We start from the raw sequence: 19,463 nt of genomic DNA, 5'->3' as shown, positions 1-19,463 counted from the left end.
AGTACTTAACTGATAAATGAATTGATTGGATGTTATGTGACTTACTGTAGAAACCAATGTGCTAATGTTTTTCTCAAAAATTGTTCTGGAGGACAATATAGGTTACCTTTATTGATCTCAGACATACTGACCATTTAAAGGCACACTGTTAATATAGAAGTGTGACAGCTGCCATTACTGACTTTTATTTTAAGATGCATGCTTTGGGGCTGTCAAATTTAGCCTTTCTTCATTACTTAGCCAGTCAGTGAGCAGGAACAATCATATTAAGTGTTCTGTTAGCTAGTGGCCTATAACAACATCTGAAACTACCCATAAAAATGAGACTTGCCTGTTCCAGTGAAAACCAACTGGATTTGGTGAGTGCCCTCTTATGTTAAAAACAGCCATTTGATATGTTGCACAATATAATCTAAAAGCGGCTCCTGATTGCTTACAACTCATGCCTTTCTCATAGCAATGTTTCCCTCCAGCACCATCCAGGGTCCCCATCAGTTTTCTGTACTTTCTGAAGATAGAGCAGATGCACACCCTCATCCCTTTCTCTCTTGCACAGTGCAATCTTGGGGCCCGAATGCTCAGCAGCGTTTCCTGGCATTGAAACTTGTGGGATGTGCATATGGGTATGCAAACTGTAAAAGTCACTGTTTGCATATCCACTTCAGTTGATTAGCAGGCTGCACTGGGGTGCCATATTGCTGCAGTAAAGTATTGAGCCGTCAGAAAACCTCTGCAGCTCAGTTTATATCCTTTGAATTACCTTCAGGATTACTTTGTCTCAGGAGTGGTGGTAAGATCATCACAGAACAGAATTCTGAGCAGAATAAGGCACAGGGAAGAAGGTACTTCTAGGATCAGCAATCCAGAAGCATACTTTAAACTAGTTTGTTTGGAAAAATATGACTAGGTCTATTGTTTCCTGTTTTTCAGTTGGTGGTCTGGGTGGATCCCTTGGATGGCACTAAAGAATACACTGAAGGTTTGTTCATTTTGTCTATTGATAAAGCCTTAGGAAAAATAATTGCAAAGTGTAAGGGTGACTATAATAATAGTATAATAGCAAGTGTGCTGCTTATTTTAATCAGTGTTTTTTTTCTACCTCTAGGTCTTCTGGACCACGTCACTGTTCTAATTGGAGTAGCCTATGAAGGAAAAGCAATAGCTGGAGTTATAAATCAGCCCTACTATAATTACCAGGCAGGTGTTGCTTCATTATCTGTAAACTGTAATGTAAAATATTGAAAATCAATATAATTTTTCATTTTTAGCAAACGTTTTACCCATACAAACATTTTCAATATAGGCAGCTAGTAGAGAGGTGCAGTATTTTATTTAAAGGAAATTCACATTTGCAGTGTGTTAACAGCATATGCAGTAATGTTTTGTGGTAAGGTGGCCCATTCATTTTGACCACCATTTTATTTTATTTTTTTGTGGTTCACATTTGACCATTGTAGTGCTCTGAAACTCCTGGGCATGCTGGTAAAGTGTGTTGGGGTTCCATTCAAAATGAAAATGAATGGCACTGCAGTCAATTTTGTACATTACCATTTGTTGTGGTAATGAAAGGTTACGTATACTAACGTATACTTAACTGCATATTGCTGACACAAACAGGGAAATGAGGAAAAAGTAGGTTGTGCAGGAAGCTTGTTGACCCAGGTAGCAGGCCTATGTCCACTATCTTCTGTGCTGTTGTGTACAGAAAGTGAGACTGAAAGTTGACATTGGGGGAACCTAAGGTAGAACTATAGGTTAACTTTTTTTTTTTTTGATAGAGTAAGGGAGGGCTATAACTCCCATTAGTGTTTTTTTTTTCTTTGCCATCTGTGTCTCATTGGGGAGATAGGCCTTCACTTTCATGCCCCATAGCTAAAAGAGGAAGAATGATGAGATCCCTGCAAATTAAGGGAATCCTTTGCCCTTTCTCCCCCCTTTCCTAGGTGTCCCCATTGAAAGATTTCCCCTCTATAAGGCTACGTTCACACTAGCGTTGTTTGCAGGCGGCAGAGAGGCGTTTGGGAAGCGTTTTTACCGCTTCCCAAACGCCTCGGACAATTCTGCACATTGCAGCACATGGTGCTGTTCTAACGGGAGCGTTAGCGTTGCGTCGCGGCAAAACAGACGCCTCTGGTCGAGTCAGGAGGCGTTGTAGCCTCCTATTCTAGTCTATGGTGCGGCTCCGCAAACGCCCAGTTGCGGGGCGTTTGCGGAGCGGTAACACCATTTAAACTTCATTATAGGCGTTTGTGGGGCGTTTTTTAACGCTCGGCAAATGCCTAGCAACCTCCGCTAAACCGCGCATTTGGCGTTTGCCGAGCGTTAAAAAATGCTCCGCAAACGCCGGACCAACGCTTGCCAAACGCTATAGGGGCATTTGACAAGCGCTGGTAAAACAGTCAAGTGTGAACGAGCCCTTACTGTTCTGGGGTCAATCCAAAATTTGGGATTTTCTTTAGCTTTCACTTTTGATGAAAGTGTGAACACGACAGATAGAGAGGGTGAATCTCCCTAACAGGGGTACACACAGTAATAGAAACTGACAGGTGTTCTAATTCCTCTCTACTCTAGCCTTTACTTATACTTTATAAATCTACTCTTACGATGGGGATTCCCCCTGCACTGCAATGGTCAAATGCTCATTTGTTTTGCCTAGGGTACCAGGAAAAACTTTACTTACTTACTTTATTCCTTGCTCCTCCAGCAGCCAACACTCACCCCTTTTTTTTTTTCCTGACATTCCTTGTTGGGAAGTTCTCAGCCTCCTCGCTTACAATGCAGGATTCTTGGTCCCACATGGTATATAATAATGTTACGAACAGGAGCCAGGCGCTGTGTAGTTTTGTGATAAAAATAATACACCTTGTATGGAGGTGTGCCTTTAATAAGTCATATGGTAAAAAAATAATAAATAACCAGCCTGTGGCTTTAGGAAGCCAGGTTCCAAGATGGACGGCCCGTCCGCTCAGAGGGAAGCAGTGGAGTAGAATGCCTGTCAGTGCAGGGACCACGTTTACCCGACGTCCCAGCGTCCTGGATGACGTCACCACGATGTGGACAGACGGAGGGGGGGAACTCTTGCTGGAGCCGCAGCTTTAGAAGGAAGAGGCCGGTTGCTGGGACAACATGTTTCGCGCACATGCGCTTTGTCAAGAGACTTCTTCCTTCTAAAGCTGCGGCTCCAGCAAGAGTCCCCCCCCCCCCCCTCCGTCTCTCCACATCGTGGTGACGTCATCCAGGACGCTGGGACGTCGGGTAAACGTGGTCCCTGCACTGACAGGCATTCTACTCCACTGCTTCCCTCTGAGCGGACGGGCCGTCCATCTTGGAACCTGGCTTCCTAAAGCCACAGGCTGGTTATTTATTATTTTTTTACCATATGACTTATTAAAGGCACACCTCCATACAAGGTGTATTATTTTTATCACAAAACTACACAGCGCCTGGCTCCTGTTCATACCTCCCACAAACCGATGTGTTTTTACCATGGCAGCAGTGAGTTTTTTCCCCACCAATCATAGTTGACATATACCATTCACTTATTTCCTTTGGGACACATCTGTGCGCTTTTATCCAGACCGTTCTTCCTATAATAATGTTACACCTGTCACTGTTGGCCAGAGCTCTGAAGAGAAGGGCCTTCAGGGGACTGGTCAAGTGAAAGGAGTAACCTGCAGGAGATAAATAAAAAGTGTTTGGAACTGGTGCATTAGGCAAAAAAAAAAATTTATTTAATCCTTACAGTGTGGAGGGAGCCCTAGTACAAGGGCAATGTTTTCTTTTTCCCCAGGGTTCAGTTTGAATATATGTGAGACAAGTGGCAAAAAAAAAAAAGTTCTAATCCTTCCCCACTCTGTCTAAAGCTAGAAAATGGTTTGTCTGGAGTTCCACTTAAACCACCACACAGCTTTTGAGTTTGACATGTGATGGCGAGTTATCAGTTGTGTGCATGGTACTAGCTCAGGCAATTCTTTTTCCTAGAAAAACATTTGTTTCTCTGTCTGATAAGACATACATGAAACCCAAGCCATGTGTTGTACTTCCCCTGTTGGACTCTTTTATATGTATAGATTTGACTTTAACAATGTTTACATTTCTATATTATAATACTTGTTTTTGTATCTGATTATTTTATACTGTATTACAGGCTGGTGACAACGCTGTGCTGGGAAGGACTATTTGGGGTGTGCTGGGTCTTGGAGCTTTTGGGTTTGAGCTGAAAGAGGTCCCAGAAGGACAACACATTGTCACCACTACCCGGTCTCACAGCAGCAAGCTGGTGAATGATTGTATCGAAGCCATAAAGCCCAATAAGGTTGTGCGTGTGGGTGGTGCAGGGAATAAGGTGATTATACCAGACCATTATCTGTGTAAAGCCAGGTTTAAAGCCTGGTACACACGATCAGAAAATCGTATGAAAAATACCACTTTTGAATCGATCGTACGATCATCTGATCGTTAATACACAGCTTTTGTCCAATCATATCATTTTCCTTTTGATCAGTACAGTTTTCGTCCAAAAATACAATACAAATGCATTACATCACTTCCCAATATTCTTTCTGTCGTACAAGAATTTTCATATCTTTAGTAAACTCTTCACTTTCGATATGAGACTAGCAGGCAAAAGAAAACCAGAAGCTCATTCATCCAATATTCTCATCGTGTGTACGGGGCTTAAGCGTGCGTCTAAACCTGATGCTCCTCTGAAAAGTGATCTATGTTCGGAATATTTTTCAGAGAGAATTGACAGGCAATGAGGAGGCGACAACCTCCTGTTTTAATCCTGTTTCTGCCAAACGCACTGCAAATACGTGCATTGCACACGTTTGCAGCACTTCTCCATTTGATGAATGGGTCACATTCTGCAGGCTTGCTGCCTACCGATCACAATATGGCCGATAGTTTTTGGTGCAGGCGCAGATCTAAACCTAGCTTAAAACAGTTTTTATACCAACCAGACTTTATCAGAAAAGCAGTGCAAAAATGAAAACCATATTTAAACATAGCAACCAATCGGAAATCAGAAAATGTAATCTCTGATTTTAGCTTTTGGATGGGCCAGGAATAGACTTCCTATAGGGTAACAGAAATGAGGCTTTGCTTTGTCCCAATTTTTATAAATAAACTTCATCACAGCTGCATTGGTCCAGTCCATTAATACATTTTATACATTTTCAGATCATCCAATTAATTGAAGGGCAGGCTTCAGCCTATGTATTTGCCAGTCCAGGCTGTAAGAAATGGGACACGTGTGCTCCTGAGGCTATCTTGCATGCTGTTGGAGGTGAGCAACTCTGAATGCAATACTGATCTTCCTCACTTTTGCCAACAAGTTTCCTGTAATGTAAGCCACACACACTATTAGTTTAACAAGTTGAGGTACAAGAAAAAGGCAATCTACCATCATCCTTGTCATATATACTGCTAAGGGTAGTTTCCCTAATTCCATTGCATTCTTTTTTTTAATTGAAATCTGCTAGAAAATTGCTGTGTGTATGAACAACGTAGGAAGGTAGTGACAAGTATAAATGATAATAGGCAAAGTACATTATCCTCTGATACACAATAGGTAATCGTCTTATATCCAATCTAACTATAGTAAACTGAAATCTTATTGGTGCTAGCAGAGTGACTAAGGATTGTCCGTTCCCATAGTAATATTTTGCTGGGCTTCTATAAATTTTACTATTATGGTATTGGCTTTTTGCATTAGGGACCAGTAGCTTATTATGCAGCATGCATATTACTATTGTGAGCCCCCAGAAATCTTAATCGCCATTAGCTTATATTGCACCCCTAATAATAGCAGTTAATAATGACCGCAGTGACAGTAACATCAAGCATGTCTGCCTGACAAAGTTGTTGGAATTCTTTTCTTCATGGCAGTTGATTGGGACTTAGCTTCTTTGGGTAGGTGCACATTAACAAGTGTTCAGGAAAGGATGGCACAATCATTGTGTACAAATAAATTTATAGAAACACAAATTGTGTATATGTAGGTGTTTTGCTTGATTTTAACCACAGGGACGAAGTCTCCAGTTTGTAAAGCAAAAGCCTCTCAAAATGTCTGTGGCAGGATATTACAGCAATCATTCATTGTTAGGAGGAATACCTTGTTAGATATGTCAGCTGCAGCAAAGTTATGTATTAAAGCATTTAAACCAGACCACCATCTAATGTCAGCCAGACCACTTCCTCTCAGTCTAGACTGATTTTAATATAGAAGTACCTGAGATGAGATTTGGCCCTAGCACAGCGCAGCGCTGCATGAGATTTTGGGATTTCACATTACCTAGTTGCTGCAGATAGAAGCCCAAGGGTTAAGTAAGTGTATTTAGTTCATTTTTTTTTCTACAGGTATTTTTTTTTTGTTTTTATTTTACTTTCACACTTCTATTTACTAATTGGTGGAGGGAGTATAATATATTAAACACACCTTGTTTCTTACTGTGAAGTATTGATTGATTAATTTATGCCCATTGAATGATTTATTGTTCAAAAATCAAACATTACATGATGGCAGTATTGCTTGCTGTCACGGCCGTGTGTTCATTTTTCAAAAACGCGTTCGAACAATTTTTAGTATATGGCTAACATTAAATATAGTATATATTATATAATATATTATTATATTATATAAAACTTTAATATACTTAATTACCTTTTTGTCCCATCCTGTCCCTGCTTTGGCCTGCAGAATTCTCAGAGGTGGGGCATATCTTGAGCACACCTTTTGCAGCAGATTTTAAGCATCTACAGCAACCTTGCCAGCTTAAAGTAGTAGTAAACTTGGACGTGTACCTACAGGTAAGCCTATAGTAGGGTTTACCTGTAGGTACAGTGAATACCTCCTAAACTTGCAGTGATTAGAAGATGTTTAAACAGCAAGCAACCGGTGACGTCAACGGCGCATGCACTCTGAAGGAACGGCATTCCCGTGCTGTTCCTACAGAGCTGTGTGCCGTGCCTGTGACTCCCGCGACATCATTGTAGCTCAGCCGGTCAGCCAGCTTGAGCACGTTAACCCGGAAAGAAGACCGGATGAAGATGGAAACCTTGTCAGAGGTGACAGCGTGCCGTTGGAGGGCTTTGTTCTGATGGAAGTATCTCTCAATGTGCTAGCATGCGCTGCATAGCACATTATGCCTTTACCTTGCAGGGGGTTTTTATTTCTTTTTTAAACATGCCCAAGTTTACTACCCCTTTAAGGTCAGAATGGAGTAAAGCTGGTTGTACATGATTAGATTTTTGTTTGAATGTTTTGTAGAAAAATTCTCAAGACATTCTTTCTTGCCATTATTGAGTCAACTCATTTTGTTTGAAAGCCCTTAATATACTGTAGTAATTAAAAAAATAAATAAATAAACATAATAGTCCCCTACATGGCTGCAGCATGGATCCAATGCTGCAGCTGTCCCCAGCTGGTTCTACATCGAGAACTGAGAAATGAAAGTCTGCTGATTACTCAGTTCTAGGGTCCGTTCTGAGCACAGAGCGGTGACTGTTAACCTCTTGCTGACCGCGCATAGCCGAATGACGGCTTCACCGCGGCCGGCCAGTTCTGAGTGGACGTCATATGACGTCCTCCCAGAACGCGCTCTCCTGCGCGCCCCAGGGGGCGCGCACCCGGCGATCTCCGTGATCGCTGTGTCCTACGGACACAGCTGATCACGTGATGTGGTGAAAGGCCGATACCACCGGCCTTTTACCACGTGATCAGTGGTGTCCAATGACACGCTGATCACAGGGAAATGCAAGTGCCGGTTCTCGGCTGCACTTTCCTCACGCTGTCAGATCGTGAGGAAAGTACTGCCGAGAACCGGCAGTTGTCAGAGCGGGGATCGGCACCGATCATCAGGGCACTGATGATCAGTGCCCTGATGATCGGTGCCCAGCAGTGACACCCGCAAGTTCCGCCCAGCAGTGCGCCCACTAGCCCCGCCCACCCGTTCCCAGCAGTGCCCCCACCTGTGCCCAGCAGTGCACCCACCTGTGCCACTCTGCAGTGCCACCTACCTGTGCCCAGAAGTGCCACCTACATGTGCCCAGCAGTGCCACCCACCTGTGCCCACCCACCTGTGCCCACCAGTGCCACCCACCTGTGCCCACCAGTGCCACCCACCTGTGCCCACCCACCAGTGCTGCCCACCAGTGCCCACCCACCAGTGCAGCCCAGCAGTGCTGCCAGTCAGTGCCAAGGGGTTGTGCCAGTCAGTGCCGCCAGTCAGTGCCCAGAAGTGATGCCAGTCAGTGCCGTCTATCAGTACCCATCATCAGTGTCACCTATCAGTGCCGCCTATCAGTGCTGCATATCAGTGCCGCCTATCCGTGACCCCTAATTAGTGCTGTCTATCAGTGCCGCCTATCCGTGCCACCTCATTAGTGCTGCCTATCAGTGCCACCTATCAGTGCCCATCAGTGCCGCCTCATCAACGCAAATCAGTGAAGGAGAAAAAATACCTGTTTGAAAAACTTTATAAAAGATACAAATAAACTTTTTTTTTTTTTTTTTAATTTTTTGCACTTTTTTAAATTTATAGCGCAAAAAGTAAAGCGCCCAGTGGCGATTAAATACCACCAAAAGAAAGCTCTATTTGTGAGAAAAAAATGATCAAAATTTCATATGGGTACAATGTTGCATGACCGCGCAATTGTCAATCAAAGTGCGGCAGCGCTGAAAGCTGAAAATTGGCCTGGTAAGGAAGGGGGTATAAGTGCCTGGTAGGCAAGTGGTTAATTACTGGTTCTTTGTTCTGCCCCTCTAGCACTCACTGGAGCTTCAGACTGTGAAGGGGCGGAAGTGGTTGACTCAGGTTCACTGAGAGGCTGAGCCTGCCGCTGGTCAGGCATCTGGGTGGATCCTAACATTATTGTCAGGATCCCTGCAGAGCCTGCACTGGTTCTGTGACATCAGGTGACAATAGAATTTAGCCCGCAGTCAGCTGAATCTGGGTCAGACGAGTGCACTCATGTGACCCAGAAGAGAAGTATGACCAAAAGTGCTTTGGCCATACTTCCTCTTTTAATTTCATCTAGACCTGCTATTTGAATTGAATTCCAGCCATATTAAACAGGTTTCATTACAATATGTACTCTTTTTTTTCTGAACGAAAATCACATTCACAGTTTGAATTTTATTCATTTGTAAACAATTTTGTCACACAGGGTATATGCCACATTGTCCTTTTGTTCTCCTGAATCTGAGTTTACCATTACCATGACTGGGCCAAAATGAGAGAGTTGATCCTGCGAGGGGCAAATGCACAAATTTAGGCCACCCCAAATGAGAAATCTAGTGTCCATTTAACATTATTGGAAGAAAAATGTTTACTATTGTTTGCATTGTTTAGCTTGAGTCACAGGTGCAGAGATCTGTTTACTCAGTAAAAGGAGGTTTACATATTGTGTGCTCAACTGATACCTAACTAATCTGGGGTATTGGCTGCCTTCAAGCCTAATATCATGTTCCTGTGAAAAAGCATATTTAAAGGATAAGTTCATCTTAATAGAAAAAATAATAAATGCAAATATTTTTGCAGAAGAAAAGAAATGTGCATTTATTATATTTTCCTGCAGGAGCCCGGAAAGCATTGCACAAGCGAACAGTAGATCACAGGTGCAATGTGGGATCCGGCAGGCATGTCCTCCAGTTTTTAGCCAGTACCTCTGTATGGGCTTTCTGTTGGAAAGCCGGAGGACGTAACAATGGACTACGAGAGCACTCATCAGCACCCCCGCAGACCATTGAAACTACAAGTCTGTCTGCCACGGTACTTGTAATTTATTCACTCACAGGATTCTGTGAATGAATGATGTGGCTGTGTTGGGCTTAGACCCACACAACAGCACTGTTTTTAAAAGTGACAGCAGGTGTGGGGAGAAGAACCCCACCCGTTGTCACAGGGATGGTGAGATCCTGGGACAGGGGCAGGAACATGTTACCTGTTCCAAAAAAGAACTTCTCCTTAACCGTTTTAATACCGTGCAATTTTACACCTTCCTGCCCAGGCCATTTTTCAGGTTTCAGCGCTCTCACACTTTGAATGACAATTGCGCGGTCATACAACATTGTACCCAAACTAAAATTTTATCATTTTCTTCACACAACTAGAGCTTTCTTTTGGTGGTATTTAATCACCGCTGGGGTTTTTATTTTTTGCTAAATTAACAAAAAAAGACCAAAAATTTTGAAAAAAAAACACATTTTTCTTTGTTTCTGTTATAAAAGTTTACAAATAAATAATTGTTCTTCATAAATTTAGGCCGATATGTATTCTGCTACATGTCTTTGGTGAAAATAACCCAAATTAGGATGTATTATTTAGTTTGTAGGAAAGTTATAGAGTTCACAAACTATGGTATAGATCTGAATATTGATCAATCCTGAAGTACTGACGGCCAATCTAATTTCTTGAGGTCCAAGAATGTCAGAATAGTACAGATATCCCCAAATGACCCCTTTTTGCAGAGTAGACAGTCCGACAAACTTCATAAGAGGCCTGGCGAGTTTTTTGAAGTTGTATTTTTTTGTCATAATTTTTCCGAAAATGAAAAAATGAAAAAAATTATTTTCACTATTTTTTTTTTTACATACTGTCACCAGTGCAGTACAGCGTCATCCTATAACTGGCATGGCGGTGAACAGGGACACTGACTGGTGACAGTATGAAAAAAAAATATATATATATATTTTTTTAATTTTTTTATTATATTTAATTTTTTATTACATTTTTTTTATTTTTTTTAAGATTTGTTTTCATATTTTACTATGACCAAAATAGTACAATGTTACCATAGTAACATTGTACTACTTTGGGGAAGTGATCAGTATTTTTTTTTTTTTTTTTTTACACAATTTGCTTATAGCAAAGAATTACTTTGCTATAAGCAAGCATTTAGCTGAATGAAATCGATTCATTCAGCTTTTTTTTTTTTTTTTTGTTTTTGTGCTTAGCTGTGATTTGGTCACAGCTAATCACATGACATGTGCATGTGATTAGCTGTGACCATTCACAGCTAGGCACTAGTATACAATGGATGGCATCATGAATGAAGCCATCCATTGTATACAACTGTCATGTGACCTGCTGTGATTGGTCACGGCAGGTCACATGGTACCAGCAACGGGAGCCGGTACTCGGATCTGTCATCGGCCGTGTCCAAGGTGCACGGCCGGTGACAGATTGCACTGCTGCGCCGCTCTGCAATAGCGCAAACGGCGCATGTGCGGGAGCACGCCAAATGGCGTGCACCCGGAATGGAGAGACACTTTTCAAGCCGCCAAACGGCCATTGGCCGGGCGGCTAATGGTTAAAGGACACCTATATTAAGAAAATATGTAGGCTGCCCCTGTGGAGATTTGCTTTTGAAAATACTCATTGACTAGCTAGCTGTTACATAGGTTTCATACTTTCTGATTTACTGACTTAAAATCACCATGCATATCAGGTGTGGTGACTTTCCTCTGATTTTACTAGCCGCATGCTTGTTCTAGGTTCTCTGTCAAGAACTTTTGATAAGATCTCTGTGCTGAGTTCCTGGGTCTGCACGCTTCTGTACCCAACATACCCAACATGAGGGGTTCCCAACTCTCCTGTTGGACTTTTATTTCTTTTATATCATGGACAATGTAACAGTATGATCTGGAACACATAAAGATGAACAGGAACACCCAAAATTCCCAGATGGGCAAGAACAGAGTGGGAAGGAGATCTTACTGTTGGAGTATCCAAATCACATAGGAAGCCATGGGCTGACGGAGTCCACCAGGCTGAACATACAGTCATGACCGAAATTGTTGGCACCCTTGATATTTCTCCAGGAAATCATGTATTTCTCACGAAACGTATTGCATTAACACATGTTTTGCTATACACATGTTTATTCCCTTTGTGTGTATTGGGACAAAACAAAAAAAGGGAGGAAAGAAAGCAAATTCGACATAATGTCACACAAACCTCCAAAAATGGGCTGGACAAAAGTATTGGCACCCTTTCACAACTGCGGATAAATAAGAATGTTACAAGCATGTGATGCTCCTGTAAACTCACCTGGGGCAAGTAACAGGTGTGGGCAATATAGAAATCACACCTGAAAGCAGATAAAAAGGAGAGACGTTCACTTAACCTTTGCATTGTGTGTCTGTCTGTGCCACACTAAGCATGGACAACAGAAAGAGGAGACGAGAACTGTCTGAGGACCTGAGAACCAAAATTGTGGCAAAATATCAACAATCTCAAGGTTACAAGTCCATCTCCAGAGAACTAGATTTGCCTTTGTCCACAGTGCGCAACATTATCAAGAAGTTTGCAACCCATGGCACTGTAGCTAATCTCCCTGGTCGTGGACGGATGAGGAAAATTGATGAAAGATTGCAACGCAGAATAGTCCGGATGGTGGATAAGCAGCCCCAAACATGTTCCAAAGACATTCAAGCTGTCCTGCAGGCTCAGGGAGCATCAGTGTCAGCGCGAACTATCCGTCGACATTTAAATGAAATGAAACGCTATGGCAGGAGACCCAGGAGGACCCCACTGCTGACACAGAGACATAAAAAAGCAAGACTACAGTTTGCCAAAATGTACTTGAGTAAGCCAAAAGCCTTCTGGGAAAACGTCTTGTGGACAGATGAGACCAAGATAGAGCTTTTCGGTAAAGCACATCATTCTACTGTTTACCGAAAACGGAATGAGGCCTACAAAGAACAAAACACAGTACCTACGGTAAAATATGGTGGAGGTTCAATGATGTTTTGGGGTTGTTTTGCTGCCTCTGGCACTGGGTGCCTTGACTGTGTGCAAGGTATCATGAAATCTGAGGATTACCAAAGGATTTTGGGTCGCACTGTAGGGCCCAGTGTCAGAAAGCTGGGTTTGCGTCCAAGATCCTGGGTCTTCCAGCAGGACAATGACCCCAAACATACGTCAAAAAGCACTCAGAAATGGATGGCAAAGAAGCGCTGGAGAGTTCTGAAGTGGCCAGCAATGAGCCCAGATCTAAATCCCATTGAACACCTGTGGAGAGATCTTAAAATTGCTGTTGGGAAAAGGTGTCCTTCCAATAAGAGAGACCTGGAGCTGTTTGCAAAGGAAGAGTGGTCCAAAATTCCGGGTGAGAGGTGTCAGAAGCTTATTGATGGTTATAGGAAGCGACTGATTTCAGTTATGTTTTCCAAAGGGTGTGCAACCAAATATTAAGTTAAGGGTGCCAATACTTTTGTCCAGCCCATTTTTGGGGTTTTGTGTGACATTATGTCATATTTGCTTTTCTGCCTCTGTTTTATATTTGTTCCAATACATACAAAGGGAATAAACATGTGTATAGCAAAACATGTGTTAATGCAATACCTTTTTTGTGTGAAATACTTGATTTTCAGGAAAAATATCAAGGGTGCCAACAATTTCGGCCATGACTGTATATCTAATCTATCAAAGGATAAGTTCACCATCGAAACATGTTACCCTGTTTTTCGAGTGTTCCAGCATCTGCAGCCTATCCCCCTTCCCTGTGACAGCGGGCGAGGGATCTATTCCCTGCATCCCCTGTAACAATTTGAAAATGACACGGCTGTGCGGGGCTCTGCACATTCACATTTTCCTGTGAATTTAATGCCTACAAGTACTGTCAGCCATTGCAGCTGAAGGCTTGCAGTTCTCAAAGAACTGCAAGGGCGCTGGTGAGCACACTTGTAGTCCATTGAGCTTCCTGCTCTCATTTAACTGCCTGCATGGAGCTGCGTGCTGCAGCGGGGAGCTATGTTGAGAGTCTGCAGGAGCCTGAGATTGCACCTGCAATCTACTGATTGCAGGAGTAGCGCTCTGCAGACTCCTTAGAAAAAAATAAATACAGTTATAATTTTTTTTTACCTGCAAAAAATGTGCACTTATTATTTTTTTCAGAAGGTGATGTTATCCTTTCATTTTAGATGGGCTATGTAATTAAAACAGAGTTTAAAAAATCAGTTTATCAGCCAACTGCACTGTTTTAATTTTTTTTACAGGCAAAATCACTGATATCCACGGGAACCCATTTCAGTATCACAAGGATGTGAAGCATATGAACTCTGCGGGAGTTCTTGCAGCTCTGCGTAATTATGACTATTACCTGTCTCGGGTTCCCAAGTCTGTGAAACAAGCGCTTGTACCATGACTATGATAAACCTGGACCTGAACGTGGAAGACTTGGACGTAGGTGAAGACACAGCATTAACAACCCAAGGGTTATTCATTCCCAAGTGACATTTTAAAAAAACGTAATGGAGAGACCGCTGAATTTGTGATAGCATCCTCGACTCTGATTAGTTTACCATGCTGTGATTTTTTTTTTTGTAAATTCTCCCATGGGACCACTTATAAATGGAAAAAAACATTGTGCAGTGACTCTATATTGCTGGAAAGGTTGGTTGTTGTGGTGAATGAAGTAAAGACAGATGATTGCTGCTGTTTTGTTAATGTTTATTTTTAAAAAATATATTATTAAATGAACTCTCAAATCCACCATGAACATTTTGCTGAAGTGATTTGATTTGCTAATTTTTCTGTTTTTGAAGAAGAGCAAGTTGGCTTTCAAAGTAAATCTTCACTTATCTTAAGCTAGATAAGTGAAGATTTACTTTGGCCCCTTCCTGACCAGGCTGTTTTTTGCGATATGGTGCTGAGTTACTTTAACTTACAATTGCGCGGTCATGCAACACTGCACCCAAATGAAAGTTATGTCCTTTTTTTCCCCACAAATGGAGCTTTCTTTCAGTGGTATTTGATTGCCTGTGCGTTTTTTTTTTTTTTTTGCACTATAAACAAAAAAAGACGACAATTTTGAGAAGAAAAACAATATTTTTGACTTTTTGTTCTAAAACATATCCAGTAAAAAAAATAAATTTAAAAAATCAAATGTCCCCATAAATTTAGGCCAAAATGTATTCTGCTACATGTCTTTGCTAAAAATAAAAAAATCCCAATACGTGTAAATTAATTGGTTTAAGTGAAAGTTATAGCATTTACAAATGCCGGTATATATACTGGAATTTTATTTATATATATGTATATGTGTGTAATGGTGACAATCAGCAACTTATAGCGGGACTGTGGCGGGCATTCTGACATTGGTGGGGGAGCTGACTGTCACTGACATCCCCAGTGACACTAATACAGATATCAGTGCTAGTAAAAAGCACTGACAGTGTACTAGTGGCACTGAGCAGGAAGCGATTAACATCTGGGGTGATTAAAGGGTTAACAATGTGCTGTTTTACAATGTGCTGTGTATGTGCTTTACTGTGTCAGCACATTGCTTTGCTTTGTATTGCTCTGCTATACGTCATTTTGCACAGCCCTGCCGCCCTGTAACAGTATTTCTGCTATAGGTCGGAGGGAAAGCAGTTAATGTATACACAATTCAAGGACAAGGCAAATGGCCTTGCTTTCAATAGGTATAGCTCACACCAATGTGTTGTGTTGGGGTGAACTGTGATAAAAGGGATCTTTTTATAGCAGTGCATGGCACAGCATCACATTTCACCACAACCTATCAGCAGAGACTTGAATTAAGTGTCATTTTGTAACAATGCAAATAAGTAAACAGTGTTTTGCACTGTAACAGCACATTGCACTACCCATCACTGCTCCTTCACATCTTAAAACAGAGACTACACATTGCTGGTGTGAACCCAGCCTTAGTGCATGTATTGGAACAAAGTAAAAATTCCCTTTTTAAAGAATACCCAATCATGTGCCAGGAAAAAAACAGGGTTTTCTCTTTGCAAAGGAGATTCTCACTTAGCTTAGTGAATGAAGACATGCTAACTTGAATCATCATCACATATTTTTTAGGTTTAATATATTTTATTTATTTATCAAAAGTGGTAATATAATTGAACAAAAGTTGTAATGTTACTAGGAGTGAATGCCCAGTTACGGAATCAAATATTACAGCACATATTCACCAACATACAAAAAGAGCACAAAGCACTCGCTCTAGGCAGCAAATATAACCAACTTGAATCCTTGTTTCCGAGACCTATCTTAGAATAACCTTAGGCCTGCAAGTTACTCTCCATAAAAAAAAGAGAGTAAGAAAATGAGAGAAAATGGGAACAGAAAGAGGGAACCTGGAAGCTTCTGCAGAAAACCATGCAGGTTGTACTTTAGGAAGATAAAAAGACATCCATCTATTGGGCCTATGGCTTCCAAACTTAATAAAAATGTTTTCTAGTGTAAATTAGGATGCTAGCTATTTTTTAGTGTGTCAAGATCTATGAAATCTTTTGCTTAGCTTGAGACTTGGATACTGAGGATTTTTTTAAAGATTTGGCAATAGTAAGCTTAGGCAAAAAGATAAAGAGAACCAATGGCTGAACACATGGTCAAAAATCATTTTTTTAATGCTTCTTGAACATAATTAGATATTTTTTAAAGTAAATTTTCATTTGTTTTAGTCACGGAGATAAGTGAAAGTTAACTTTGAAAGTGAACAGGTCTAGTCCTTTGGTAAATAAGATATACAAAATATACAGTATCTCACAGAAGTGAGTACTCACGGTTTTGTAAATATTTGATTCTATCTTTTCATGTGATAATGTGACGTAGTGAGTGTACAGCTTGTATAACAGTGTAAATTTGCTGTCCCCTCAAAATAACTCAACACACAGCCATTAATGTCTAAACTGCTGGCAACAAAAGTGAGTACACCTCTAACTGAAAATATCCAAATTGGGCCCAATTAGCCATTTTCCCTCCCCAGTGGCATGTGACTCGTTAGTGTTACAAGGTCTCAGGTGTGAATGGGGAGCTGGTCTGTTTAAATTTGGTGTTATCGCTCTCACTCTCTCATACTGGTCACTGGAAGTTCAACATGGCACCTCATGGCAAAGAACTCTCTGAGGATCTGAAAAAAAGAATTGTTGCTCTACATAAAGATGGCCTAGGCTATAAGAAGATTGCCAAGACCCTGAAACTGAGCTGCAGCACGGTGGCCAAGACCATACAGTGGTTTAACAGGACAGGTTCCACTCAGAACAGGCCTTGCCATGGTCGACCAAAGAATTTGAGTGCACGTGCCCAGCGTCATATCCAGAGGTTATCTTTGGGAAATAGACGTATGAGTGCTGCCAGCATTGCTGGAGGGGTGGGGGGTCAGTATGTCAGTGCTCAGACCATCTGCTGCGCACTGCATCAAATTGGTCTGCATGGCTGTCGTTCCAGCAGGAAGCCTCTTCTAAAGATGATGCACAAGAAAGCCCGCAAACAGTTTGCTGAAGACAAGCAGACTAAGGACATGGATTACTGGAATCATGTCCTGTGGTCTGATGAGACCAAGATAAACGTATTTGGTTCAGATGGTGTCAAGCATATGTGGCGGCAACCAGGTGAGGAGTACAAAGACAGTTCATTGAGGGAACCATGAATGCCAACATGTACTGTGACATACTGCAGCAGAGCATGATCCCCTCCCTTCGGAGACTGTGCCGCAGGGCAGTATTCCAACATAACGATCCCAAACACACCTCCAAGACGACCACTGCCTTGCTAAAGAAGCTGAGGGTAAAGGTGATGGACTGGCCAAGCATGTCTCCAGACCTAAACCCTACTGAGCATCTGTGGGGCATCCTCAAATGGAAGGTGGAGGAGCGCAAGGTCTCAAACATCCACCAGCTCTGTGATGTCATCATGGAGGAGTGGAAGAGGATTCCAGTTGCAACCTGTGAAGATCTGGTGAACTCCATGCTCAAGAGGGTTTAGGCAGTGCTGGAAAATAATGGTGGCCGCGCAAAATATTGACACTTTGGGCCCAATATGGACATTATCACTTAGGGGTGTACTCACTTTTTATTGCCAGCGGTTTAGACATGAATGGCTGTGTGCTGCGTTATTTTGAGGGGACAGCAAATTTACACTGTTATACAAGCTGTACACTCACTACTTTACATTGTAGCAAAGTGTAATTTCTTCAGTGTTGTCACATGAAAAGATAGAATCAAATATTTACAAAAATGTGAGGGGTGTACTCACTTTGTGAGATACTGTATATAAAGTCTGAGTTGGTGATTACTCCTAATTTTAATACCAACATGCATCTGCTCCTTTGGTGACCTATAGTAGCCAGTATCCTCATTTTCTGAATATGGTGAAATGGAATTCCAGCGGTGCTGAGTACCACCCCCTGTAATTCCCAAGTGTTGAATAGAGCCCCCTGTAATTCCTAGGTAAGAAGCTTGTATGAGACAATCATTTTTCAAGATACTGCTGCTCTGTCCAGAAACTTATGCTGGGTACACACTGTCAGTTTTTTTTGTTCAGCCCAGCAGAGTGATCTCTGTACTAACACAAGCGATGTTAGGGGGGCCATCTCCCCGGCTGTGCCTTTGTGTTCTGACAGGGGGACTACACCCCCCCTCCCGCCAGAACACACAGCGATCACAGCCATTGGCTGATTGGATGCTGGTTTTTAAGCAAGCCCGCGCAACAGGATCTAGTACATGCAGCTGTACACACAAGCTGACAGTCGTCCGGTTTCTGCTGAATTGGCCGATATTTGGCCCATGTGTACTCCACTATACAGATGGGTCTGAAAACTACCTGGAAAGAATTGCAAATATGTTGGCAGGTAAAATGTGTATTTTACCTATGTTTTTAATTGTCTAAAAGTGGTGTAGCAGACGCAATAGAGTATATGTACTAAAACTGGTACACTCAGAATCTGGTGCAGCTGTGGATGATAGCTAAGCAGCTTCTAACTTCAGCTTATTCAGTGAGGGTCCATTCACACCAATGCGTTTTTTGGTGCTTTGGACGCACCACAGTCCATTTAACATGGTTTCCTATGGAACATGTTCTATGCTTTTTTTGAGCTGCTGCATTTTTGGAAAGGGTCAGGGACTTTTTTTAAAGCAAAAAGCAGCTACAATAGAGTTCAGTGCAGAATCGGCTGAAATGCATGGTAGTGAGTTTTTGCCACGTTTCTGCTGCATTTTTATTCTGTCCAGCAAAAAAAAAAATCCACTTTAAAAAAAAAAAAAAAGGTGTGAATGGAGCTTTAACCACTTGCCGCCCAGCCACCGCATATAAACAGTGGCAGGGCGGCACTCGTAAGCAAAAGCACGTTTTAAAACGGCTGCCTTCAAAACAGGTAGGGGGCGCACGCGAGGCGCGCGCCCTCCCTACCTGTCCCGCGGGTGTCAGCCGACAGGTCACGGTCGGTTTTTACCGGCCGTTTTCCCGCGATTGACGGTGATCGATGACACAGAGCAGGGCTGCATTGTTTACACACCACCCTGTTCTGTGTCAGTTCTCTGACAGCTTGTGAGAAGCTGCAGAGTTTCTCTCCCTCGATCAGCTCCCCCCCCGTCCAGTACACACCCCCGCCCCCTAGTAAAACACTCCCCTTACACTGCAAATTCTAAAAAATGTTAACCCCTTCCTCCCCAGTGACATTAGTACAGTTTCAGTGGTTTTTTTTCACTGATC

General features: G+C 42.1%; 1 protein-coding gene across 1 annotated transcript in view; it reads left to right on the top strand.

Moving 5' to 3' along the window:
• BPNT1 (3'(2'), 5'-bisphosphate nucleotidase 1) overlaps positions 1–14,505 on the top strand; it is a 34,841-nt gene extending 20,336 nt beyond the window's left edge. Inside the window, exons 6-10 of the mRNA XM_089685026.1 lie at positions 931–979; positions 1,106–1,197; positions 4,148–4,345; positions 5,182–5,287; positions 14,003–14,505. Coding sequence (XP_089541152.1) covers positions 931–979; positions 1,106–1,197; positions 4,148–4,345; positions 5,182–5,287; positions 14,003–14,151 — 594 coding nt within the window. The 3' untranslated portion in view covers positions 14,152–14,505. The remainder of the gene's footprint in view (positions 1–930; positions 980–1,105; positions 1,198–4,147; positions 4,346–5,181; positions 5,288–14,002) is intronic.
• The last annotated feature ends 4,958 nt before the right edge of the window (positions 14,506–19,463 follow it).

Source organism: Staurois parvus, unplaced genomic scaffold (assembly GCF_062004578.1).
Source record: "Staurois parvus isolate SC_StPar_1 unplaced genomic scaffold, SC_StPar_1.0 ptg000362l, whole genome shotgun sequence".
NCBI classification, from domain to species: domain Eukaryota; kingdom Metazoa; phylum Chordata; class Amphibia; order Anura; family Ranidae; genus Staurois; species Staurois parvus.
This window is presented reverse-complemented; position numbering and strand designations above follow the sequence as displayed.